The 26,727-nt window shown below is 33.3% G+C and overlaps 1 protein-coding gene across 5 annotated transcripts in view; it reads left to right on the top strand.

Moving 5' to 3' along the window:
- Positions 1-26,727, top strand: part of LRRFIP2 (LRR binding FLII interacting protein 2) — an 86,969-nt gene that overhangs the window by 23,113 nt on the left and 37,129 nt on the right. For 2 of the 5 annotated variants that reach the window (XM_049817533.1, XM_049817535.1), the window contains exons 2-5: positions 2,857-2,943; positions 21,232-21,276; positions 21,944-22,057; positions 22,500-22,571. In XM_049817533.1, coding sequence (XP_049673490.1) covers positions 2,857-2,943; positions 21,232-21,276; positions 21,944-22,057; positions 22,500-22,571 — 318 coding nt within the window. Of the gene's footprint in view, positions 1-2,856; positions 2,944-4,164; positions 4,216-7,014; positions 7,069-8,862; positions 8,929-10,932; positions 10,975-11,926; positions 11,993-13,450; positions 13,526-14,278; positions 14,327-15,826; positions 15,875-15,967; positions 16,022-18,767; positions 18,876-21,231; positions 21,277-21,943; positions 22,058-22,499; positions 22,572-26,727 lie in introns of all 5 variants that reach the window. The other 3 variants (XM_049817534.1, XM_049817536.1, XM_049817537.1) reach the window with 2 other exon arrangements.

Genomic DNA, 26,727 nt, shown 5'->3' on the forward strand with positions numbered 1-26,727 from the left:
AGTCTGTAGTTTTCCAAGACTGGAATTTGTTTAATGCAGGCTGTAGAAAGCAACCTGGACTGACTCCCAAGCTCCTATGAGCAAGCAATAGCAATGTATTTGGAATGCTCTTAAATTCAAATACTAATTGAGCTAGAAAAAGCATTATAACATGACTGCCTGTCCTTTTGCTGGTTTTTTTCTAAAAAATAAACAGTAGTCTAGATTTTCTTTCTCTGCTGCTTCTACAGTCCAAACAGCTTCATCTTCTCAACTCAGTTCTCTATTCAAAGCTGTTGTGGCACTGTATTTCCCTTAGCATATCTTTAAAGACTTTATTTCAACATAGCTGAAGAATTTAACTTGTGAAGAGTTTGTTGGTGGAAATTTGTTTCACAACTTTTATGGGCCTTCTTCAGTAACACAATAGAGTGAACAGCAGCACCCTGGAGGAAAACTGTGTCCTTTTGAATTATGGTTATTTATTAATGGTAATTTTGAATTTCAGAGTTACCAAGATTTGTATGAGTGCTCTATTAATAACATGAGGTCTGCTCTCTAACAATTCTGCTGAGAATAAAGAAATATTCAGTATGATGGCTTTTCAAATGGTAATATGATTTGTCTCATGATGTAAGGTTTGGTGAAGGAAACCCAAGAACTGCACTTTCAGTCAACTTGCCATCTTCTTTGTCTTTTTGAAATTGTGTACTTTTTCAGAGGAATCTAGTTGCTCAGATTAATAATTAATGTAATACCAAACTGTTTTTTGCTAAAAAAATTCTCTTAAAAGGCAAGATATTTTTTTTTCCTCAATTTCAGACACCTATTTTATGACAAATGTTTGTAGAATTCTCCTGTATTTTATGAAGGGTTTAGTAAATTGGAAAAAAATTTGTTTCCCCTCTACTGTAGGAATGTGAAAGTTAGGTCTCTGGCTGTAGGACTAGAAGAAAGTGGGGAAATATGAATTGATTTTTAGCATGAATCTGTAAACAAATGCACTTTCTAGCTTTAACAGTAAAGCCTTGCTGGAGTCTAAAGGCTAGATGCATGTATCTGCTGATCTATAGACAGAACTAAATCCAGACATATCAGCTGTCTGAGTCCTTTCTGTTCTGCATACATGTCTATGTGAAAGTTTATATGTGCAGAGCTATGATTACAGACAATTACAAAGTGGGCCGGGCTGCAAGTGAGAAAAGACTTCCTGTTGCATGGGAATTCCCTTGCTTTTCTTGTGTGCTGTCATCAGGTAAGAAGAGCAGCAGCTTTATGCTGCTATGAAAAAAGATTATATTGCGGCAGTCAGGAGTGCTGACACAGACTTGGAATCATTTCATCTCAGTATGCAAAATATAGAAAAACAATCTTAATGAGAGTAATTTGAAGTTAAGACAAACTATTTTAAGTAATAAAGATATAATGTGTTTGCCTTCTTTCTTGTCACTATTTGATAGATGTTTTTGTACCTGTAGTTTAGTCATAATTTAAAGTTAAACCCTGAGTTAAATACTCCTTCCTTTTTCCTGAAGCACAGTAAAAGATAGTTACTTGCAATTGTCATGGATTTTATAGGTCTCTAATATTTTACATAAATCTATACTGTGATAGTGGCGAAAGCAGAAAAAAATTATCCTTAACCAAAGGCAAAATTCCACTGAATTTTACATTTTTAAGAAGCTCTTTAAAATTAAATGGTTTGGATATTAGGAATTCTTAATTTTTGGCTGCTGGTGTTTCTCATAAGTTTTTAATTAACACTAGATAGACAACTGGAATTTTTGGTGGAAAACTTGTCTTCAGTGGTTTAATATTTCAAGAATTTAAGAGAAAATATTCATCAACTCATTATTTGAACATGAAAAAATTGAGCTTGTGTTTTCCTCAACAATTAGCTTCATGTCAAAATTATTGTATGATGTAATTAATTAACTGATTAAATTTGAGGAAGCATTTAAGGTCTTAAAGACAATGTGTTTCTTTTTGGTTGAGACTAGATAGAGAGTGTAGGAAATACATAGTTCTATCTGCCAATAACCAGGTTTCACAAGCAGTGCAGATGTAACAGCTTTTTGCCACTGAAAGGGGGAAGGTCTTGCTACTGGTTGTCCCTTCTGCTGGGTCTGGTATTCATAGGACCCTTGTACAAGCTAATTCATTTCACTAACACAGCAGAAAACTACTTTTTTGTTGTTGTCATTGTTAACTTTCTGCTGTGGTAGTTGGTAAAATTGGCTTACAGCAGATTCTGAGTGTTGGGAGTATTAAGGGCTTGAATGAAAAGGTAGGGAAAGTCCCTTTTTGGTGATGGTGAAGGTTTAAGTTCATTCTGGAGGAACTGTAACCCTAAATTTCTTGCATTTGGTCCAATAATGGATTTGATTATGATTGCTGTTTGAAGTAATTCAACTTTTTAGTGATGTTTGCTTTTTGAAATAATTCCAAATTATAGAAGAGCCTTTAAATATGACATGAACAGTGGTGGTTTAATATCTTTGTTTTGATTCTTTCTTTTTTGTTTTAATGTCTTCGTGTGGCCAAAGATTCTGCAGCTGCATACATGCCTATTTAAGTACTATGCATAGGCAAAATCCTGTTAAAGTCCGCAGGACATGGTTTTTTAGATTTAGTGATAGTAATACTTTTGAACTCAGTTCTTTTATCAACATAATTCTTTCAACTAGTAATGATATCTGTAAAGAGTTAGGTATATATCCCTTCTGAAATTTAATTCTGAGAACTCTGATTTCTTTACTAATGTATTGTGATGTTAGAATCTTAATGTGTTTTTGTGAAGAGATTATTAAATTGAGTACTCAGATCATTATACAAAAAATGTGGGTTTAACTTCCAGTATTTTCTATTTGCTTGTAGGCAGAAGCCAGGCTTGCAGCCAAACGGGCAGCTCGAGCAGAAGCAAGAGATATACGTATGAGAGAGCTGGAGCGACAGCAAAAAGAGGTAGTGTAAATCATCAGGAATTATTGCAAACCTTTACTAAAATTCTTAATGTATTTTATTCCTGTATTTGCATCAGATTTTGTCCTTTAGTGTAATTCAGCTGGGTGCTAGTATTTCAGCATCAGGCAACTGTTAGCCTCTCTCTCTCTTCCCCCTATACCTTTCTCTTTCCCCTTAGGCTATATACCTAAAAAGATAACTTGCTTTGTATTTACCTGTGGATAGCACCTCACAAAATATTAATCTGAATGTTCATTTTGAACTTTCTTAATAGTTACACTTGTATTGTGGAAAAAAATCTGCTATACAAAATAGGCTATTAGCACTCTTGCTTTCAGATGAAAAATAAAACTGTTTTAATGTGATTTTTAAATGCTAGCCTTACAGGCAAAACAGATGCTTGGATGTTTTACCTTTAACAAATGCAGTAAATTCAATGCTAGCAATCAAAATTGGATAAAGATTAATCTAGAAGTTTAGATATTTAAAGGGCTGAGGTTTTCTTATTACTGCTTATTTGATTTTTAAATGAGCAGAAGAGAGAACATAATGACAATGTCCAGAACTCAGGCTTGTATAAATAATTTTACATAGAAAGAAACAGTTTTCAGCTTCTAATATGAAGTTTAATATTGTCTGGATTTGAATGACTAGCTTTGTGGCTGAGTCAGCTGGTGACTTTTGTGCTTTTATGAGAACAATTACTTAACACATAGCAGTTTCTTTGCTGCTTGTTGCTTTGCAAAAGATCCATGTAAATATGGATAACTGGCAGAATAGCATAAATAATTAATATGAATGTACCCAAAACGTACACTGCTTAAAGTATAGGCTAAACAAATATGAAAAAGTGGAGAGAATTATTTTGCTCTGTTTTTAATGTGTTTATACTATACTTAGTAACTGACTAATTTGGATATGGGACTGTACATATGCAGTTTTCAGTCAATTTCTTCCCATATGGATTATACCAAAAGTATGCACAATAAATACTTATTGTCAGGACCTTTATTTTTAAAAAATTAATAGAATTGGGATGATATTTACACATACGGTTTTATGTTGCTCCACACATTTCTCGTAAAAAAAAAAAAAAAGTAGTGAAGATTACATGGCAATTAATTTAGATTTTTCCAAATTTTTGATTTGGGAATCCAGTCTTGTGTGGTGACTAATCTGTACTGTAAATGGTTTGTTTGTTTTTGTTTTTACATTCTGTAGTTTTCTCAGCATTCGTATGATAGAAAATGGGCTCATATCCAGAAATGGATGGTAGGCTAAAACCACCTGTTGTGCATGTTTTTGCCACTCGGAGAACTAACATAGGATTTGGAGGAAGTAATTTACTAATGGTTTGCTGTGTGTCATTTCAAAGTGTTCTGTTACTGAAAACAAATGTGTATAAACTCTATATAGATGTGGTATCGATGGTATTTTATAGCAGCAAAAGACAAACTATGAAATCAGATGCTTTTCTTAAAATGAAATGTTGGGAGGTTTTTTTCCACCATGTGCTGGCTTGTCATGAATCTATTTAAAATTAAATTGCATTAGTTTCAATCTAGGTAAACATCTTTTCAATAGTAAATGTTCTTATTTCAGTTAATTGCTGGAGTTTGGGGGTTTTACTCCTTCTTCTTAGCAGACTTACATTTATTTGTTTCTTCTTTGAGTAACGTGTGAATGCTAGTATTTTCACTGATGATTAAGTCACTTCTATGACTTACAAAAATCCATTATAAAAGATTGAAAAACCCCAAACCCTAAAAAATACCCCATGCATCACTTGCATCCTTTTACCCCTTGCCTATTGTTTTGAATTAATAATGATAAAATATTTGACTGTTTATTTATTTAGATTAAATCCACCAAGTAGGAAGGAGTAGAGATAGTTGAGTTACAATCCAAAAAAGCTTCTGTTCAATTTATAATAATTTAATGCAATGTTTGTTTAGAGAGTTCTTTTCACAAACTTCGTGTGCCTCTTAAAAAGGCAGATTGGAGATGTTTCTTCTTAGGTTTTTAGGGAAGTGTTCACTGTGTGAATGGTTTGAATCAAGAAGATTTAATTAATACATGCTGAGACTAACCATAAATTCAAATAGTCAAAACTTCCATTACAGTTAATCGGTCCTTCTGTTGAGAAATCCTAGGATTGTCATTAGAATTTTATTTGCAAAATTGTGCTGCCTTTATATTGTCTCTTTGCCTAGCTGACGTTTGTGTGTATATTAGTTCTCATGTCACTTAGAGAACAACAAAGGTTTCTGTTATCTCTTGCTGGAATGCACATTTGAATGCTTTTATGCTGGAGAGCAAGGATATCCAAACTGTGGAATACAGATTGCATTTGTGAGCCATCTCACTTCAAAAATAATGGCACCCAACTGAATGCCACCTTCTTTTTGCACTCGTAATAGGCATATCTACTGCAGGAGGTTTCTGAGGAGATGTGCACTCTCTTCCTGGATTGGGAGACGTAACGTCTGTCTTAGATAAAGTGCATATTTCAATCTTAAATTCTTAGAAATCAAGCTTTATAGCTACCAGCAGCAGCTATCTTTACAATATGTACTGTAGTACTTTATCCTTTTGACCTGAATATGCTGAATGCTTAACACTGGCTTTCTATTTTTTGAGTCTATGTCAGGAACAGACTTGTTACCCTAAGTAATTAGCAACAGAAATGTACAGAAAATTGTATCAGAAGCTGAAGATTTGCATTATAGGAGCATATTATTAGCTGGAGTGTTATACTGGCAATTAAGAGGAATCTTATATAAACAGCAAACTGTCTGCTTGCAAGCTGCAAATGTTATTAACTGGTATTTGTTCATTTAGACCACAGGCACGAGGTATATTTAAAATTGGCAGTGATCTGACCTTAACGTGTTGAAAAGTTATATAGCATAAATATTCACTTTAAACCTCAAAGTAGACACTATAGAGAGGAAGACTAAAACGTCATTATGAAATGAACCTCTTTGGGTTTTTTCCCCCTCTTTGGGAAATTATTTTTCTGCGGAGTATTAACTAGGCCTTTTGAAATGTCACAAAATAATGTTAAACAAGTTAATGTATCCAATGATAATGTAGAAAATAACCATGTGACCATAAGCAGTATAAAAGCCAGCTTTAGAGTTTGGATATCCATCTATGATCTGATGGCTGAACTTTTGACTGTAAAGATAACTGGTTTACAATCTTTAGAATAGTTTGACATTGAAAACTGTAGGATGTGAGTAATTTAAGGAAGGATTCCTAGTTCTAGAGCCCTGTTGTAGTCTTCAAATGGGGTAGTTGAAAACTTAGGTTGTTATTAACATGCTTATCTACTGTAACTAAAAATTTGAGAAACTTAAGGCACGTGAAACATTTTAATGTTTTATTTTAAATTAGTTCTATTTTTGTCCTGCTGCTTCTCACATATTCCTTTGTGTGAGCCAAAATGAACATTCTCTGATCTTTCAACAGAACAAAAGATAGTAAGGTGCCTTAGCTAGTTGTCCTCCCCCAAATTTTACAAGTTGGGTTTATTATTTTCACTGTCATTGTAGAGCAGAACTGCCTATATAACTTAAATTGATGAATTTGCTTAAGAAGCTTTGTTCCTATGATAGAGGAGAAAATCTGAAGTATGTATGAGGTAACTTGAGAATAATCATCTCTATTAGGGCTAAAGTAACTTTGTAAAAGGTTCATAATCTGACTGTAGTAATTATATAGTAAATTTCTTACTGATGTACTTCTAATTTTGTAAAGCTTTTAACACTGTAATCAGAAGAAAGATTGACTACTGAACACTAATTATTAATTAACCCCCCCTTATTTACATCTCCTAATGTAGTGTGTTGGCATACTTACCCAAATCAGGTGAAATCAAAGTAGTTCTGACTTGAATGAGTTCACTTGCCACAATGGAGTATTCAAAATAATACATAGCATTAAAAGTACTAACAGCATGTTGCTCATCTTTACTTGCTTTTACTTTGTCGTCATCTTCTTTCTTTTTTCTTTTTTTTCTTCCCCCTCCCCCTCCTATGAAATAACTTTGCATTTCTTCTTTCTCAGGAAGATTCAGAGAGGGCCAGGTATTCTCACCAGTCCAGTCGACATTCATATTTGGTTTGTGTTCTAACTGTATACTTTCCTTTTCCATCATGGCCTTTTTAAAAAAAAGGGGGGGTTTGGTTTCATTTTCTTAGGAAGCGGATGATGCTTTAAGTCTTCCAAGCATTAGCAGTTTTAGAGTCAGTATTTTAAGTCACATATAAAGTTAAAGTTCATCTGGTATTTTATTTCCATCAATGTTAACAAGGTAGTTTATTTTTATGTATTTCAATCTTTGCATTTAAAAAGAATCTCAGTTGCCACATTTTAATTCTTTTACTATGTTTTTACTATAAATACCTTGTACTTTTTTTTTCTGTTCTACGTATATTTATTTACGGTATATTTTTGTTGCTGAAAAAAATTGAGTGATGTTTGAAGACTGGTTGGAAATATATGTAGTTCAACAATTAGTTATTTGGAATAAGATATATAATGACAAGTTTTAAGTGTCATCTTTTAGTGTTATTCCAGTCTAATAAGTTTTATTTCTTTTTTATAAAGCTGAGTAATTGTACTCGGGCTTCAGATATTGCCAATAGTAAGAATTAATTGGCTCGTCTTGAAGTGGTAGAGTGTTAAGATCTTACATAAGTTGTCAGTTGGCTTATGATTACTACTACACATCGCATTTCATAGTCACATGTGAAGGTTCTATTAATGATCAAACACTGGTCAAGTTTAGATAAGTCTAATGGGGAAAAAAAAAATCTCTTTCCCATTTTCCCTATCTGTCTCAGATATTTTGCAAAGAGGCAAATTTTATTTAATAAAGTAAATACTACTGCTGAGTCAGAGTCATCCTGAATCAATGCTACTTACTGAAGATGAGTAATACTGATTTGTAACTTGGGCTTTCATTCCAAACTGATGCTGATGGTCATCTGTTCACTGTTGTTTCTTTTCTTGCACTTTAAGTATTATTGTGTTTCTGTAATATTTGTGGAAGAAAAAGTAGTAGCACCTTAGGATACAATTTGAAGAAGTTCGATATGATGCAGGGTTATATTTTCTTGAGAATGTGTGGATATATTATTCATTAGTGGCCAAGGCTTACCTGAGTAATACAAGGTATCCCAAAGACTGCTAATAGAAGTATTTCTGGTATTGTACAGGCTCTCCTATATCCTCTTTAGGTCATATATGGTGGTAAAGAATAGTTGTATTGAGGGTTTGTAAACATTTTCCTGTTTCTAGTAGATTTGCCTAGAAATCAGCTTGTCATTGATGTGGATATATAGGCCAGGAGAAAGACAAATGACTAAAATAAAAGGGTTGATTTTGTTTGGAAGGTGGAATAAGCTGTTTCTTTGTGTCACTTAAAAAAAAAAAAAAAGTTATTGTCACTTACTAAAAGGTTTTGGCAATTAAATGTAATCTTGTGTAATGTCTTGCGAGTCCTGGTGTTAAGTGTTTCTGCAATTTCTCACACAGGTATTTTTACCAAATCATTTAAATCAGGTAGTGTTGACTACTTTGCAAACAGTAGATGGTTTACAGAAAAAGCATGTAAAATATGCTATGTGGCAACACTTATAAACTTGTGAGCTGATACAGGTTTGCTGAGATCTGCTCTTGCCTTGGTTAACATACAGAACATCCTAAGATGGAGATTAAATAATTTACCCTTGACTAAACAATAGGGTTTGAATTTAGCAGAAAAAAAGAGCTTATTTGGGGGTGGGCTTACCCAGAATTTCTTCAACTGCCTTCATTATTTTATGCTTTTCAGTGAAGATTAACAGTTACCATTAGAACTTTTAAAAATTATTTTATGTATTGATATATTTTTACAATTTTATTTTTAAGAATTCTTTGGATGTCAGTGGGTCTCACAGGAACAGAGCAAGTACCTCCAGAAGGAGAGATTTTGTGGTGTGTAGCCTGGGATAAGCATGCTCTGATGTGTTCACTTTATAACACTTTCTGTGTCTACTTACCACAGCAGTAATTTGGTGAAAGCATGCTTCTTTATAGAAAACAGTATTAATTGTACTGCTGCAGTGATTGATGTAATCAAACACTTTGTGATAGCAAGTTTGAGGGCTCAAAGAAAGTGTGAAGTGGTAAGTGTTCTGTCTTGAACATAATTTCAAGTCTGAAGGGAATTAATGTCTCCAGTTTTTCCTCTTCTAATGTGCCCAAAAGAGAAGTAAAATGAAGTGGCAAAGGTTGTGCATCAACCTTGACAGGCACAAAGATGTTGCTAAAAGTTATGGCAAGAAACCTTTTTTCTCAATTATGTTGCGATGTTAGTCCTACAGTCAAGGATTGAATACAAACAGAAATTTTACTTTTTCAGAAATGGGTATTTCTGTATATTTTGTGGTATTCCTAGTTTAGGCAATTTAAATATTTGTTAGTATAGAGTGTTAAGCTGTTAATAGTTAAGTAAAGCTGTAAGTTCAGTGCTGTGTTGATAATGATTATCTGAGTGATCTGTCTCCATTCTCTGGTAGCAAGGTTGCTTATCTGTAGGTAATAATTAAAGATAAAAACACTTTTAAAAAAGAAAAAAAAAAAAGTTAAGTTGGTTGAAACTGGTACAGTGTCCTATGGGTCCTGTATGGTAATACTTTTAGCAATACAAAAAGGTACCGTAGTCTGTAAATTACATTAATAATATTAAATTATTATTTAATATACTATGAATATTGGCTATATTGGAACTATTGAGATAATATGAAAACAATATGTAATAATATGAAGTAAACTTGGCCTATATTAATTGATAAACAAATATAAATTCTAAAACCAGGGAATTTTTGGTGTTTGATGTCTAGAAGGAATTTTCAGACATCAATAGACAAGAAGAAATTTTTTTTTCTTGTAAGCCTCTGAGTACTCGTTGAAAATTACACTGGGTAATACTCTAACATGCTATTAATATATCATCTAATGTTCTCAAACTACCTTCAATTTCTGTTTTGTGTTTTAAGAAAGCTTAGGATGATACTAGTAACATTTTGGATTACATATTACCTACAGTCAGAATTGCTAAGTTATACCTGTGGAATTTTAAATGAACTGGAAAAAACAAGCTTGCTTTGAAAATGTAAGATTTGTATTTTTAAAAAAAAATTAATATATAAACTCTACAAATTCTGCTGTTGTTGAGTGACAAGAAACATGAGGACACTGGCTAAGCTATTATTGCAAAGCTGTTTTCATAAGTATTGTTAAGAGTTGTCAAATTTGGTGGACCAGAAGTCTTTTTAACACACAGGTGGCCCTTTTGTACTACTATTCTGCCTTTTTCACACACTTGCTCCTTCCAAAAACACCTCTTTCCCTCCATTTCCCCACCTTTGATTCCTCCCCTGATCCCAAGATGCTATTCCCCCCTATCCCGTAATGTCTTCCATGCCTTGTAGGCAGTAACCTCCCTCAGTCTGTAAGGTGCCCCAGAGAGCCCCCACATCATGATGGATTTCACACCTGCACAGGGGGGCTGACTGATGGTCCTTTGGGCTTCTTTGCCTGTGTGGAGATGAGCCTTTTACAACATAACCTAACAAATACTGACTCAGTTTAATACAATCTACCGTATGAGACTTTGCTTAATTATTTAAAGTTTTGTTACCAAAACCACATGAAATATTTCATGTAACCTACTGCTGTCCAAAATTATCTCACTTTTTAGAAACTGGAATGCTGTTGGGGGAAATAAAAATAGTTTTTATTTAAAAGTGTTCCAGCCTCAGAATGCCCTTTAGATTGTATGAATGGCAGTCCTTCATGTATAAGTTGTCATAACTAGTAGAATGTTTTCTTGTAATTCCCTTTTAAGTCTTTTTAGTCATTCTTTGAAAAAAGCTAATTTTTATATCCCTTGGTTTTTTAACTTCATGATTTTAATTTCATTTTCTCTTACTTCAGTATGACAGTGCTAAGGATAGATCTACAAGATACTCAGTCCCTGTATGTTAACATTTTGCATGTCTTTGAGTGAAGACTGCTTTTGTGTTTTGTTTTTAGGGTGTAATGGCACTAACTAGCTACTTTGAAATATTGACTTTAAAAAGTATATAAATTTGTACTATCTCACTTTCAGACCTAGAATAGCAGTACGATTCTAACACTTGCCATAGAATGCATGTGTAAGCTTTTTCTGGGAGAAAATCTAATGAAGTCACGTATTACAGACAGCTGTCTTTACTGTAAGCACTTTTTACTATTTATCTGTTATTTCTGAACTTCGTAGTGAAGTGACGTACAGATTAGAATTGGAGGACATACTTGGAAAAAAGTCTGTGTATGCATGTGTTTGTATTCTCCATTTCCATATAGAAACTTTAACTTAATCTAATGGAAAATTATTTCAGTCCTGACAAAAAGCAGGTGGTTTGTTATAACTTCAAAAAAAAATCCTTCTTATTTGTTATGAAGTGGTAGTAGAGTGCATCACATTCTCATTGGTATTATGCTAAGTGAGATTTGTGTGTGTCTCCTTAAGCAATGACAAGCACCAAGTACCACTAAAAGGAATATGTAAGCAACTTAAAAAGCAGAATTTATTTAAACAGCAGTGTTATATGAATTAGCTACAGATAGGCAAACACAATATAGTATTTAAAATAGCCTGTAATATTAAGCTTTTTTAGTTATTTATTGGTTTTACATTTTTTTTTGTGAAATGTGAACTCTGGCTTAAGCCAAGTCTGTGTTAATCAGGGATAAGGTTGGTTATAGTTTCACTTGCCAGTCTTTTTTTACACAGTGATAGAAGTATGGCCTATTATTCTAATCATGTAATTAGAATTTTCTGTGGTTCTGTTGTAGATAATAAAAACCTTAAATCCTTATGTTTATCTCCTTTATATTTTAAGATGCTGTTATATAGTGGTATTAATTTTCTAAATTTCATTCTTAGAGTCATGCTTACAGTGAATCCCATAGTTCAAAGAAGAAAGCTGCTTATTCCCGTAAAGATTTGTTGGTTAGTTTTCTACTATAATATTTATTATAAATATACTAACTGTATAGAGTTACATACTGATACAGTTATGGATAAATTTATTAGCTTGCTGACATATGCATAAATGTTTTCAGGAAAAAAGAAACCTCTAGTATTGACCAAATTCTGACCTGAAGTTGAGTGTTTGAAACCCTTCTCATGGCAGTGGAATCCCATGAATAGAACCAGCTTAATAGAAATTACATTCTATTGGAGGCCTGGGGAAGGCTTTTGGAAATATTTAACAGTGGCACTTCTCTGGATTAAAGTTTATTCAGTCAGGATGGAGATATGTGTTCTATTATTTACACTTTGTCTCTTATCAGTTAGAGAAATTTTAAATGTAGATGTAAAGCAGATTGAATTTACCATAAACCTTGACATTAACCCAGTGAACTGTTAAGAAAGACATGTGGATTATTGTGGTCTTCCAAAAACTAATCTAGAAAGTTCAGTGTGTAATATATGTGAATATAATGCCAAGAAATTAAATATTTTGGAGGTAATTTTTCAGAGGGTTTTGGCACTGATGAATGAACAGTTGCATCAGGGTTTGGGGGAGTCAGAGCAGCAGTGGATGCCTGTGTTGAGACAAGGCTGAAATCTTTTTTGTATTTAATTATTTGTATTACAGCACTTCTCTGTGCGCTTTTGAGGTGCTATTTTCCTGTTCCCTCAGTTCTGAAATGAGTGATATGAATCTTTCTGCCTCCTGCGGCCTATTGAGATACAAAGTGCTACATGCTGAAAGCACTACTCTTTGCCATGTCTTCATCTCTCTGTTTTTCCTTCTTTATATGTGTATATAAATTTTTTCCTCATATATGCATATATATGCAATTTATGTAGGAAGTGTCAAAAAAAACCCCAGAAATAAGCCAAAGTATAATTGCCAGGCTTTTAGCATGCATGTTAGGTATAAAGAACAGTGGTATGGTACAAACTAATGCTGATCACATAAACATCCATCCCGCATTAAATTCTTAGGAATTTGTGTACTTCTGTCTCCCCAAATGCTCTCATTCAGGGTGGTATCTAATTGAAAAAAAAGATCAAGCAAAACATTGTACTAATTATTAGCAAGTTTTGTCGAGTATGTTTTTCATGTATTTCATGCTGCACTTATCAGGGTTTAGATAAACTTTTCAGGGTTTTCTTATTTATTAGGGAGGAAAAAAACCAAACTATTTACCACTTTGGGCATGGCATTAAAAATACAGATAATGCTGATTTACAGAGTTCATAAGTAGTTCGGAGGGTTTTTATGCTTTACTTGCTTCAGAAGGTTATATTGATTTTGGGTCAACATAGGGAGGATTTTTACAGTGTGCTGTACAGGTTCTAAGCTTGGGAATGTTTGGGCAATGTTGAGATAGGACTTTTACTTACAAGATCTACAGATGCAACCTTTGTTTTCTCCTTTCTTTTTTCCCCTCACAGAGTGGAATTTACTATGATCAAAGAAATTATAGCAGCCTTAGATATAATAAACCAGTTCCTTCCTACCATACTCGGGTCTGTCTCCTCTTCCTATATTAATTTTTTAACGTCTGTAAATTACATATATTTGTTTTCACTTACTTATGCTGTATGATGCAAACTTTTATCTATCTTTCTATAACACTGCAAATTATTACAGCTAATAGTGGTTACAATTGTATGTCTTTTAAGGGTTGCCTTTTATAAAATGTATGGATAACATGCAAGTTACTCTGTTCTGCATATGTGGGGTTTTAAATTTAAAATAACTTGTTTCATGATTGCTGTATGATATAAAGAAAACAACTAGCAACTGTGACAGTTGCTTTTTCAAAGTCCTATTTTTAAAAAAACAACAACAAAAAGTCTTAAAAGTTTAGCACCAATATACTACTTTCTTTACAGTAATGTAAATGATAAATCAGTGGTCTGTTGTGAGAGGGGTAGCATCTTCTAGTACAGCAGCTACTGTCATGGTCAAGTTTAAATAGGTAGCTAGAGGAAATTGATGTGTCTTTTGAAAACTACTTAATTTCTTATCATTCTCTTCTACAAATCTTCTGATAAAAATACCAGATAGCTTTAGTTAATGTTTTAGATTATGATTTCAAAGATAATGGGTTTTCTTGGAGTGTTTATCCACATTTTTCTTAAAGTTCCTGTCTATAATAGATGTAAAATTCAGTATTTCAATCTTTAGAACTTTGGGGGAATATAGAGCAATAGATAAAAGAATTTAACGTATGCAGAAAAAGTGTTTCTAACTTTTTTCTATTCTTCACAATACAGTCGTCTTCTCTCTACAGTGATCCAGTGGCAACAACTAGGAGTTACAGGGTTAGTACAATGTAAAATAACATCTTGCTTATCTTTAGATGTTTGAATGGCCCTGAGAAATATAAAATTACACTTTTCTTCATAGGTGTCTCCTTCTGTAAACACTGGTTTGATCAGAAGTATCAGTTTGGTTCGTAAGCACCATTTGCATGGTTGCCTTAAATTTGTATTGTATGGCCATGAGGCTTGGCAGTATTACATGTGCATCTTTTTCATATTTTTAAATAATCTGCAGCTTGTGTGTGTCATTTTGTGGAGGCATTCAGTTTAATGTTTTTAACATTGTTAAATTGCCTCTTTAAAGTATTTCAGTTGTTGCTGTTTTACTGGTCTTTTTACAGACAACCATAAAGTTTATGAACACAACAATGATGTTGAAAGACACTGGGGTTAGAACAAGTTAATCTAAGCATACTAAATAACAACTGCATGTATAATACTAAAAAAAGCATTTAAAGAAGTTAAGCATTTGAATGGGAAAAATCATTGTCAGGAGATTACAGAAATTTATGGCAAATACATTTTAAATACTTTCAAATAAGATGCCATATTTAAATTTAATAATCATATAGAAAATTAATAGGATGAAAACCTAATCTGCATCTTTACCAAAAATGTAGCTAGAAGTGCCATAAGATTGGCTCTCTACAAAAAGTTGTCATCTTTAGAAAGTGACATGCATGCCTGAAACTTTATGCCTTTTGCTGCTATAGTTGTTCAAATCCAACCTATGCTGCCATTTAGAGACATGCTAAGCTTATGTAGAAAATCATCAAGTATTTTTATGTGATGTTTTTATGTCATTAGTGAGGTCTTGTTCTGCACTTGGATTACAAACAGAGATAACTTTTTTTACTTTTGTGCCTATTCTTGAGAAATCATTGGAAGATCCAGGGAGAACAAGACCATAATGACTGCTATTACATATAGTTCTAATTTCTACTAGAGAACTCTTCATAGGTAGGGGGAAAGCAGCATGAGATGGTATTTCTTTTTTTCTTTTTTTTTTTTTTCAATTGTGTTGCCCAGAGCTGCTTTTATTATACACTGCATAAATACATTACAGCTTTGCACCTTGAAACATTCTCCTTCAGGAAAACCTGCATGGGTGAGCACAAAGTAAAACGGATAAGTGTAAAATACGGCTTCGGTTCCCAGGGTGGATTAAAACTTCTGAAGGCTTCAGAACAGTGAAAACCAAATTGCAATTTAAATATTTAATTTAATTTTCTTCTGAAAATAGTTAATAATTTATCTTTTAAAAAACTATTTGGCTATTTTTCAAGGCAATACTTAGATTTATAATTGGAAATAGACATCCCTAATAATAGGAGGAAATGCTGCTGGACATTTTTAAAAATTGTTTGTCCTTTCAAAAAGTATAATGTTAACTGGAAAATGCATAGGTGGGACAAGATAGAGAACATTAAAGTGTGTAAGAGTGTGGCACAATTATTTCTGAGACTGATTATAAATGGTATTTCATTCCCTCCTTCTCAGGCATCTTTGTGCGGTGATGGATTATATAGCTCATATAGTTCTCGCACTGTAAGTGCTTTTGGTTGTTTCTTTCATTATCTTTGTTTTCTGGAGACAAAAATTATGAAAATTGTGAAAATTTCCTTCATAACTTTTCTTTAGCCATCTGAATACAGTTATTCGTCAAGAGCAAGCTCAATTCGAAATAGTCCTGTGGTGAGCGTGCCTTTTGCATGATTTGCTGAATGCTTTGATACTAATGCACAATGATTATTAGTATTTACAATGACTCAATTTTTCAATTCCGCATCAAAAAATGTAATTTGCCAGAGATATGATTCTTAGCAAGATGTAAAGTTTTAGCAGTAAGACAGTAAAGTGTAGAAGCAATAACAAATTTTTTTTTCTAAACATCTATTAAATGTTTGTAATGTATATAATTGGAAGCAATTGGAAACTGGAGTGCAGTACATTGTTGGGGTTACTACTTGATGTCATAGTTGGGGCAGGCACATGAAACTGTTACTACAATACATGTGAAAAAGTCTTTCTTTTGTGGAAGAGGATTAATGCAAACTTTGTTATATTGTGTAGTAAGAAGCAGCTGGCCCATTTTTATTGTGACTGGTATTCAAAACAGAGAAATTAGTTGCTGGATTTGTATTGTGTTAAAAGTGTCATTCCAAAGATGGCTTTTCATGCTGCAAAGTGATTTTAAATAGTTCTGCTCTGTTTCTCCTTCAGAACAACTGTCTTCGTTTCATTGGTACAGCTGCTCATTTGTCATGCTGCACAAAAAAAAGTATATCAGCGTTCTGGTATGGGTTAAATTGAAAGTTCAGTCCTCTTTTCGTTTTTTGCATATTCTTAATGATGTTATAGAGACTAAACAAAACCAGATTTGTCAGAAACTGGATGGTTTTAGCTACAACAGATGTCAGAGTGAATTTTGAGGGTGTAGAAAAAAGGGAATTTTGCTGTTGTTTTATGAAGTTCCAAAACCTAAGAGGTATTAACATCCATCTGTAAAGTCTCTTGAACTGTGTAAATACTACTTGTCTCCTTAATTTTTCTTAAGATTAATTTCTTAAAAGTATATACTTTATACGTATATAGGAATATATACATACTGAGATCTGATAGAGATATATGTGATACCAATAATGCCAAGGTACTATTCATTCACACTAGTGAATGGTCAATAGCATTCAAAGTATTTGTTTAATGAAATAATTCTGAAAAGCAGATGAAGTAAAAATCTTATTCATAACTTTCTACTGTTTCTATGGTTAATATTTTAGTTTTACTCTGGGTAGTGCCTTGGAAGTTAGCTCAGTACTCACTGGAAATGAAAAGAGAAAGTAAGAGAAGATAGAAATGCAGCAGAAAACTCTGGTGAAAAACTGTATGGTGCATCTCCATCTTAAACTATATCAGTTTTGATAAACGTCTTGAGAAAGATACTAGAAGTGCAAAAGGTATAGAAGGAGGAACAGTAAGGTTTATCAGAAGTATGGACTTTTCATCAGCAAAGATAAGTTGGTTTTGAATGAAAAAGAGCACAGTGTTGTCATAGATTGTTTGTAGCCCTTGACTTGTTTGTTCTTTTGCTGTAAGCATAATACATATAAGCAGAATTATGTTCAGCATCTTTATAATTTGTCAAATGCAAGTGAGATAAAGTTTAGCCAAACTTGTGACTGAAAATTGGTTATTTTAAAAAAATAAAGATTATATTTAAAATGTAGATATAGATGGAAAACTCTTTGTCAGAGAAATAGAACATCACCTAGCAGTGACAAAAAATACAAACTCCATAGTCCTAAACATGCATAATCTGAGACAGGTGTTCATCAGCAAACTATTTTATACGTAGCTGGTCACATTTGCATAAAAGACATCTCACTGTCTTTTAATTGGAGTAAGATGAGGCTACATCAATCATGGACATCGAGTACAAAGAAATTAAGAATTATTGTTTTAAATTGTGAAAATTGGGTAGATAATATATTTTCAAACTGTTCATTTAAAGATTTTTCTCTCATATAATCACTTTTAAAACTAAATATAAAGTTCACAGTATTTTTCTGCCTTTTGAAGTAGAATGTTATCAACACAACACTTATGATAAACTTACTCTTCTCATTAAATGCTAGGCTTAACATGGATAATGTTTTCTCAGTTAAATATTTCACTTGAATTCCCATGGCAGTTGTAATTACTGTAACATGGTTAGATATAGTTTGCTTTTTTTACCAGTGATGTGTAGCATTAGCATTTTTTAGGTGCCTGTCTGACATACAGCTTTAGGGAGCAAGCTTGTCTTCTATTGTAAGGGTCTTCTATTGTAAGGCCTCTTAAAATTATGAATGAGAAGCAGCCCAGATCATATTCATAATTAGTAGTGTTGGGATTGTGTTGATATGAAGAAAAGACAATATTCATGGAGAAAAATAACAACTTTTATTCATCAACTTCTGGTTATATAATCTGTTTTTATGCTCGACAAACCTTTTTTTTAAAACAAGATAATTTTTTATAGCTTGTGTTTGGCACTATATTAGTACTAAACCCTTTCGTATCTCTGATTTTATTTTTTATATTGCTCCAAATGAGAAAAATGAATCAATACTAAATGTCCATTGCTTTTAATTTTGGATAGAGTAAACTATAAGAGTAATAAACATGCTAAGAGAGTGTTTAAAAAACAATGTATATGCTGACTAAAGTATTCACATCAGTGTGGCACACATTTTATTCATGTAGACACATTTAAAATAGCAAAAATCTAGAAGACTAATTAAGTTTTTATAGCTGTTAAACTGTTAGAAAAGCAAGAATAAATTGCAATAATGGAGATTTAAGTTTGGATTTCCTGTTTGTGTTTGGTTTTTTTAAATAAGCTTTTGTTCATTTTGTGGTATCATCTTCAGTGCTCTTTCACCCTTCTTATCTTTTGAAGTCCTCTGATTTTTCTGACCAAAGTGAAACTGCTGCTGACTATTTTAGTCGTTCCAACCGCAGGGGAAGCATTGTTTCCGATGCAGATGATGTCCAAGGTTTGAATAGCGTGAGTGTAATGCTTGTTGCTATACTGTGGTGAATACAGCAAACTGGCTAACCATGGATTTTCTTTTCATACTCTGAAAGAGTAAATACTGTAAAAGCATTCAGAGTTATTTAATGGGAAATAGGTTTGTTGAGAGGTTGGGGCTGTTTTTTGTATAAAAATGTCTGGAGTCTGAATTTTTAAAAAGCATGCTGATTTATTTACTCTAAAGGGGATTTTGCCTGTTGCTAGAAGCATGTGACAAGTGTTAACACTTCACATTTTTTGTGTGTGATAAGCTTAAGCATCTCTTAAATATAAAATGTTGAGCTTGTTTTTTCTTATGGAAATTAACAATGTCTGGGGTTTTGGTGTATTTTTGGAATACTACTACTTGGTTCAGTGACAAAAATAAATACTTACAACTGCACTCTTGCTAGTGCATTTTAGTGTTCATTCATCCTAGATGAGAATTGGTCAGGATCCATTACTGGAGCACTCATTATTGGCTACACTTCTTGAACAGAATCCCAAGTCAATAGAGTGTGTTACAGGAAAATTATCATGATGGTTTTCCTGTGCATCCCTTTACACCAAACCTAGCTGCCTTCTCTTTATTGCTGCTGTAAGTTCTAGAAATTCTGTTCTTGAGCATGTCTTTGAAGTAACAGTCAGGGTTAGCGCATGTGGTAGGAGAAGAGGTTGAGAGAACTGGGCTTATTTAGTTGGGCAAAGGCAATGCTACATGGTAATCAGCAGCCTGCAACCGCTTGATTAGGTAACAGCCGAACTCTTCATACCCACGCCAGGTAGTGCAACAAGGGGCAGCAGTCTCACACTGCACCTTAGGAGGTACAGAGTAGACACTGCAAGAAGCTCTTCAAGGAGGTTAGCGTTGCAATCTGACAGGTTACAGCAAGGCTGGAGAACCTCCATCCTCAGGAGCTGGTGAGACTTAGCTAGATAAAACCACAGCTGACCTGAACTGTTGGCAGCAGTTCTGCTTTGGATGGGAGGCTGGACTAGGTGACTGCTAGAGTACCCCTACAACCGCTTTCTGTGATTCTGCATTTACATGATTTAATACTCTTACAGTGCTATGTAACTTGTATTGTAAGAATGCATGGTATTATATTGTCTGTACATGCTCAAAGCATGAAAGGCCAATCATTTCTCCAGTTTAAATTTTAGCGCTTTTTTCCTCTTTAATAAACCTGCTTTTCTGAAATTAATGCTCTGCTAAAAGAAAATGTGGTGGCTGACACTGGCAATTATGCTACCTTCTCAGTTGCTTTTATTACCATCATCATTACTATGTATTACTAGTTTGCAAATTTATATATTAAGTTATTCCAAATGGATACTTCAGATCAATTGGATTCTTCACATCATTTTATTTTCACAGTGCTGACAAATATTTGCAATTTACAATTTCAGTACATCATTGGAGGTGGTGAATTTGCCATGGAAATACAATGTTGCTTCTAAAGAAACCACAATAGAAGGAAAAAGAAAGATCTCGTAAAGTAACATCTGTTTCTACTGTGATTGTAAAAGACTTCCAAATCTCTTCTCCCTGGGCTGGGAGAAAAACAGGTGTTCTCAGAGAAGCAAGATGTTTGAGATACCATACGCAGTATATATCATACTTGGTTTTGAAAATATGGCAACACGTTAATGTCTTAATTTAATTCCACCTATTTTGATTCATAAAAATGTAGAAAATATGGAAATCTGCAATATAATTTTGCAATATCAGAGTTTCCTAAATAAGGAGGAGGGGTGTGGTAGGTTTTTTTGCTTAGGCTTCAATACATAAAATATAAATTGAAATTATTTTTTAGGTTACTATTAACTAGTACACTTTAGTTATGGGCTTTTACCTGAATTGGTTTTGTCCTGATATAATTGCAGGTTTCACCAAAGAGATTGAAGGAACAAATGTGTTTTCTAATAACTAGGACGTTCACACTGGTGTCACCGATTGAAGTGCACTTGCATGAAGTTTGTGTTTGTTATGCCACCAAGTGTTGTAGTCACTACTGTGTTGAAATTTAAAATAGTGAAATATGTTTTATTGTTCAGTACTTTAATATTGGTAATGACTTTTTAAAAACTTTAAAAAGAAGTTTCTGGCTTTTTCTTTACAAGCATTCATTTATTTTGCAATTGAGGTAAAAACTACTTTTTCAGGCTGAATATTTTTTTCCTGTCTTGATCTATGCTAAATTCTGGAATTTCATTGGGTTTTTTTATTTTTATTGTTTCATTTTCCATTCTTAAATATTTCTCAATATCTTTGAACAGGAGATGGTGATTCAGTAGTCCCTCATTGCAGAAGATGTATTGTGATCACTTTCCCTTTTTTTTCTTCCAGCTGGAAGAAAAGAGTGAAAAATCACATTCAGAAATATTTTCAAGGGTAAGATTTTTTAATTTAAAAACTATTGAAAGTCAGTGTTCATCCACAAATTTGTAAGTATTAAAATAGTTCAAAAAGTATAATGCTGTGTGGTTTTAGTAGATTTTATTTTAGTTATTTTTAAAAGCTTGCAAAGAGATATTTTAGACATATTTTTAATCTCCAAAATTAATGCTTTCTGTCTTTTATTTCCTGAGGAAATAATTTTGTTCTTTAGTTTACGTTTAGCAAGTATTAGTTTCTCACAGAATTTATTTTCTGTCACAAATATTTAGCAGAGAAGGTTGCATTGTAAGAGGCTAGGGTTATAAAAATTCATGTGCTAAATTCCACTGGAGACTTTCTTCTGAATCTTGGGTGACAGAAATTATAATTTTTAGAAATATTTTAAACTTCTCCAGTTTTTCAGCACTAACAGCCTCCTTATGAGAGTCTTCTGAACAGATGACTCGAAACTGTAATGTTGTAATAAATGATAAGTCATCAAAGAGAACCCCAAATTTCCTCAAGAAGAAACATAAGTGCTGGAAAATAATCAATAGAAAATATTGTCTATAAGCTAATATTAAGAAATGGTAAAAAGAAGAGAAAAAAGTGTTCAATGACTGTGAAGAAATTCATAAAGAGTAATGTATGATTCCTGATACAATGTTTTTGCCTTTTTAAGCCATCATCTCGCAATTCAGTAAGTGCAACTCCTCTGAGTGGCAACTCATCTAGGAGAGGAAGTGGAGACACAAGCAGTTTGGTGGATCCTGATGCATCCCTCAGTGAATTACGGGTAAACTGCATTTTCAGATAATTTGGAGCTAGTTTAAAATTGTATTTGTGGTCCGGGGGAATTTTTCTTTGCTACAGAACTTCTGGTTTTTTAATAGTAAGAAAAAGTTACAAGGAGATTTCTGTACTTATCTTGGAAATTGTATTTGTTGTGTTCATAAATATTTATAGTGCTAAATTCAGCACTATAAAGTTCAGCTTATGTTAAAATAAGACTTTGTTTATGTCAAATTTGAAACAATTCTGTCCTATTTGAGATGCCTTGGATTCACGGATATAAACAAAATTTTAATCTCCATCAAGTTGTGAATTAATTATAATTTCTGTGAATTATTGCAGGCTTTGGCATTTGACAGAAATGCATATAAACCTTTTAATGCTTTTTCGACTATAAATTCTTTCCCCATACTACTTATGCAATGGTTCATTCCTATGTCCTGCAGGATATCTATGATCTTAAGGACCAGATACACGATGTAGAAGGGAGATACATGCAGGGACTTAAAGAACTAAAGGTATCAGGGCTCCCAAGCATGCATTCTGTATGGGTATTTTTGGGTAATGGAGATATTGCTGGTTCAACTAACTATATAAGGCTTTACTAACAAGTTTTTGAATTTCTTTAAAGCATGTATCTAACTTTTAATGCATAGAGAGCATCAGCTTAAATTTGTCATGTAAGTAAATTAAGATATGAGTTAAATGTACATGAGATAGTATATGTTCATTATTTGGCTTATGTTAAAATAGTATTAAACTTTCATATTTTTAGCAGGTGTTTTCTGTTAAGATAATGAGAGGTTTAATTTATATTTTTTAGAGTTTTGTTGGCAAATAAATGGATATTCAAAATAATTAGTATGTATTGAATAGGAAAGAAAGAAATGGGATATAGTTATGACAACTTAAGAATTAGTCTTCCAAGTTTCAGCAAGTACTACATCTTAGAAAGCAAAACTAAAGTAATAATTTTGAAAGATGTGCTGAAATGAATCTGAACAGGCATATTGCTTGCAGGAGAAGATTAATTTTGTTTTAATACTTTGCCATTAAGAAAGATTTTATTTTTTTTATGCTTATGGTTTACATTCCCACTATCTTTGTCTAAATTATAGGTTGGTGTTTTCAGCATTACGTTAATGAGATTTGTCTGTATTTTGACTTGTTTAAATTAGTATGTATACTTTTCTTTTTAAGTTTTCACACAATTAACAGTTTGCAGTTAATTTAAAGTATGATTATTTTCCCCTCTTCTGTGTTGAAGGGAAACTGAATACAACGAATGATGTGGCTTACAAATCTTTTTCAGGGTGTTTGTTCTGTTCTCTTTCCTGTTATCGAATTGGTTCCATGTAAAAGTAAAGAGATCTTTCCTAATATTTTATATACATGTAGAGACTGAATTTAATGAATGCTGCTTGATTTCCTTGATTAAACAACATATTAGATGGTATAGTAAAGGAAAATATGTAATCTGAGATGCTCAGTGTAGCAAAAATTATTTCCTCTTTAGAGGTTAAGTAACTTTCAATCAGCCTTATGCTCAGAAGTATGTCTGGTTTTAATCATATTGCCATATGAATATTAAAAGGACTTCAAAGAGCAGTAGATTACAAGATTACTAGACATAGCTGTGATTGTACTAAGTTTGAATAAAACATGAGATGGCTTCATGTTTTCAGAATAAATCTAACTCTGTTTTGCATGTTTTCCAGCATCTCATGACTACTGTTCTGAATCATTACTAATGCACTATTATTTACTGTAATCCGTTACAGTTACCAAAGACCACAGGTGTGCAATAGACAGTAAGATCTTGATCTATGCTTGGCTTACGAAATTGGATTGCATTTTATGCTATTGTTAGCAATATGTTCCTAAGTTGATTTACCTTCCGTACCGATTCTTTTGAGCACCCTGCTTTCTAATTAGGAAGGTATTGCCTTTCTCTCAACTTCTGCTTTAGTGGTTTTGTCTTGTGTACATTAGAAGTTAACTAGGATGACTGCTTTTACACTTCTTTAAGGTTTTTTTTTTCAGTGATTGAGTAACAGCGATTTGTAATCACGCTATCTTCCTATCTCTGTGGTTGACCATCTCTCATGCTGCCAAGAGCGTGGTCTTTACCTGGCTACAAAACTGCTGGGTGTCAGCAGAATAAACTCTAATGTGGATAGTTCTGATTTAGTTAAGTCTTCAAATCTTTTCATGTCTCAGTTTGATTCAGTTTTGTTGATTCTTTCTATATTCTCTTACATCAGCTAGAAAGGAATCCTTTTTTCTTTCCTCAAAATTTTTCTTTTATGTAGTTAACAGAGTATTCTCTTGATGTCTGCTGGGTTTAATCACCTTGTTCTAGCCAAGTAGGCTAATTTGCATAGCCCTTTGGCTTTACTTTATAGAACTGTGGGTGGTATTTCTTCATAGCTTTAGGTTATGTGCAGAGCCTTATCGCCCATTTTTATTCCAGTCTTTTCCCACTGCTTCATCCTTAGGCATCCCACTGCCTCATTTGGTGTTTTGGAAATTCTTCCAAATCCATATTACTTATCACCAAAGTGGAAGATTACTGAAACTACATGGAATTCTTGAACCATAGGGAACATGTAACACTTAAAAAGAAGGAACAGTTCCAAAGAAGTCTTAGCAATGTTCCAGTTTTTTTAACTGGTCAGACACTCTTAGGCATGGCTTTGTTTCTTTCTCGGAAGCAATTCTCTGTCTTCTCTTTCAAAATCAATTTATTCCTGTTCCATAACTGCAGATTTTTTCCCCCATTAACTTGCTGATTAATGACATTGTAATCCAATCTTTTAAGCCCTAACCTAGTCTCCTCTTTAAGGCTGGAGTCCTGGAGCACATGGCATACAGTAAGAGGCTGAGAGAACTGAATTTGATAAGTCTTGCGGGGGTGGACTGCACTATCATCACTGTTTTCAGCTGCCTGATAGGAGGCTGTAGAGAATACAGGGCAGACTCCGTTCAGAGGTGCACAGTGACAGGGCAAGATGCATCAGACAAAAGTTGCATTGCAAAGGCAGAAATTCCAATTAGACCTCCAGAAAAAGACTTTCACAAGGAAGGCAGTCAAACACTGGAGCAGGTTGTCCAGCCAGGTTCTGCAGTCTACATCCCTGGAGATACTTAAAATGAACTACAGTTGAGCTGTGAGCAGCCTGATCTTGGTTGGCCCTGTTTAATTAGGAGATTGGACCAGATGGCATCCAGAGATCTTTGCCAACCTAAATTACTATGTGACTCTACTCATCACATTGACAGAAACAATCAAACTGGAATTTTTTTTCCTAGTTGTACTTTTTGTTAAATTCTGTATCTCCCCATAAAAGGACTATGGCTTTCATTTTAATCCTAGTATTTTCCTTTTTTTCTCTAAATTGGATTATTCCTTGAAAGTCTTTGGAAGGCTTGCTTTCTCTGATATTTTGTTTTAACAATCTTTACAAGATTTGTGATGGTTACCCCATCACAAAAAATGTTTTCTGTGGTTTTAATCTTAAGAATTACTTGAATGCACTTACATGTATTCTTTATTTTTTCATTATTTTCTGCTCTCTTATCCTGAATCTTCTTTGCTGTCTGTTTAGTATTTCCAGATGATAATGTTACCTTTCTTATATTTTTCACTACTTATACTGTCTTGTCTCGTCTGATCTGTAGTCTATCAGAGTATGTCTTAAGTTATTTTTTCTGGGGTTTCTAAAATACTGTGTTTCTCCAGCACAAAATTCCAGAATTCAGTGAATGGAACAGAGAGGTATAAATACATGTGATTATGATAAAATTATAAAAGCTAAAATATGTGTTTTAAGGACAGCTTTCTCAAAATGGAGATTTGTAACATGGAATAGCATTTGGGGGTTGGACTTTTGGGGGTTTTCTTATAATGGAATATTGAACTGTGACTTGGTATCTCTAAATAGAATACATGAACATAATTCAGAAACAAAAAAGGTTGCATAATTTTATTGTATAACAGATAGCACTCTTCAGTGTTTTCTTAGGAAACTTAGATTGTTACCACCTTCTCCCCTAATATCTTAGTCGTTAGTCCTACTGTTCTGTTTTCGGGAAAACCCAAGCCTGGTGCCCTTCCTGTGCTAGTACTTCTACTGTCATAATACAAATAATTAAAAATTGACTTTTTGCTACTTATGCCTTCAAAGAACAGATTACGTGTAGTAGGGGGATTTGTAGTAGGGCACAGACCTACTTCGGAAAGGGAATGGCTTAATAATTCTTTTTCAGTTCTGAAATTAGGACTCTATGAAACTCAATTTTTGTATTTTTAAAAAAATGTATATTGAAATCATTGCATGTTTAAAAGTGCCTGGAGTGGTAGTTGTTCTACTATTTGAATAGTTGACATTTGTTACTGAGAAAAAAAATAGCAAGGCACATGTGCACTTTCAGGTAGAGAATCAAGCATGTGAATCTTTACATGAGCTTTTGTTTTTTAAATCATAGTAAGAAATAGAAAGACAAAATGTCTGCTTAAACAGAGAATCATTATTACTGAAAAAACGTGACTACCTTTTGAGTCTGAGGTAATAGAGCACTAATTAAATAATGAGCATTAAGTTAAAGTTACTCTTAGAGATATTTCTGTGATCTTTTTTAGTCATTCAATCGTTTGAGTTCTCTGTCAGATTT

Source organism: Accipiter gentilis, chromosome 14, assembly GCF_929443795.1.
Source record: "Accipiter gentilis chromosome 14, bAccGen1.1, whole genome shotgun sequence".
NCBI lineage: Eukaryota > Metazoa > Chordata > Aves > Accipitriformes > Accipitridae > Astur > Astur gentilis.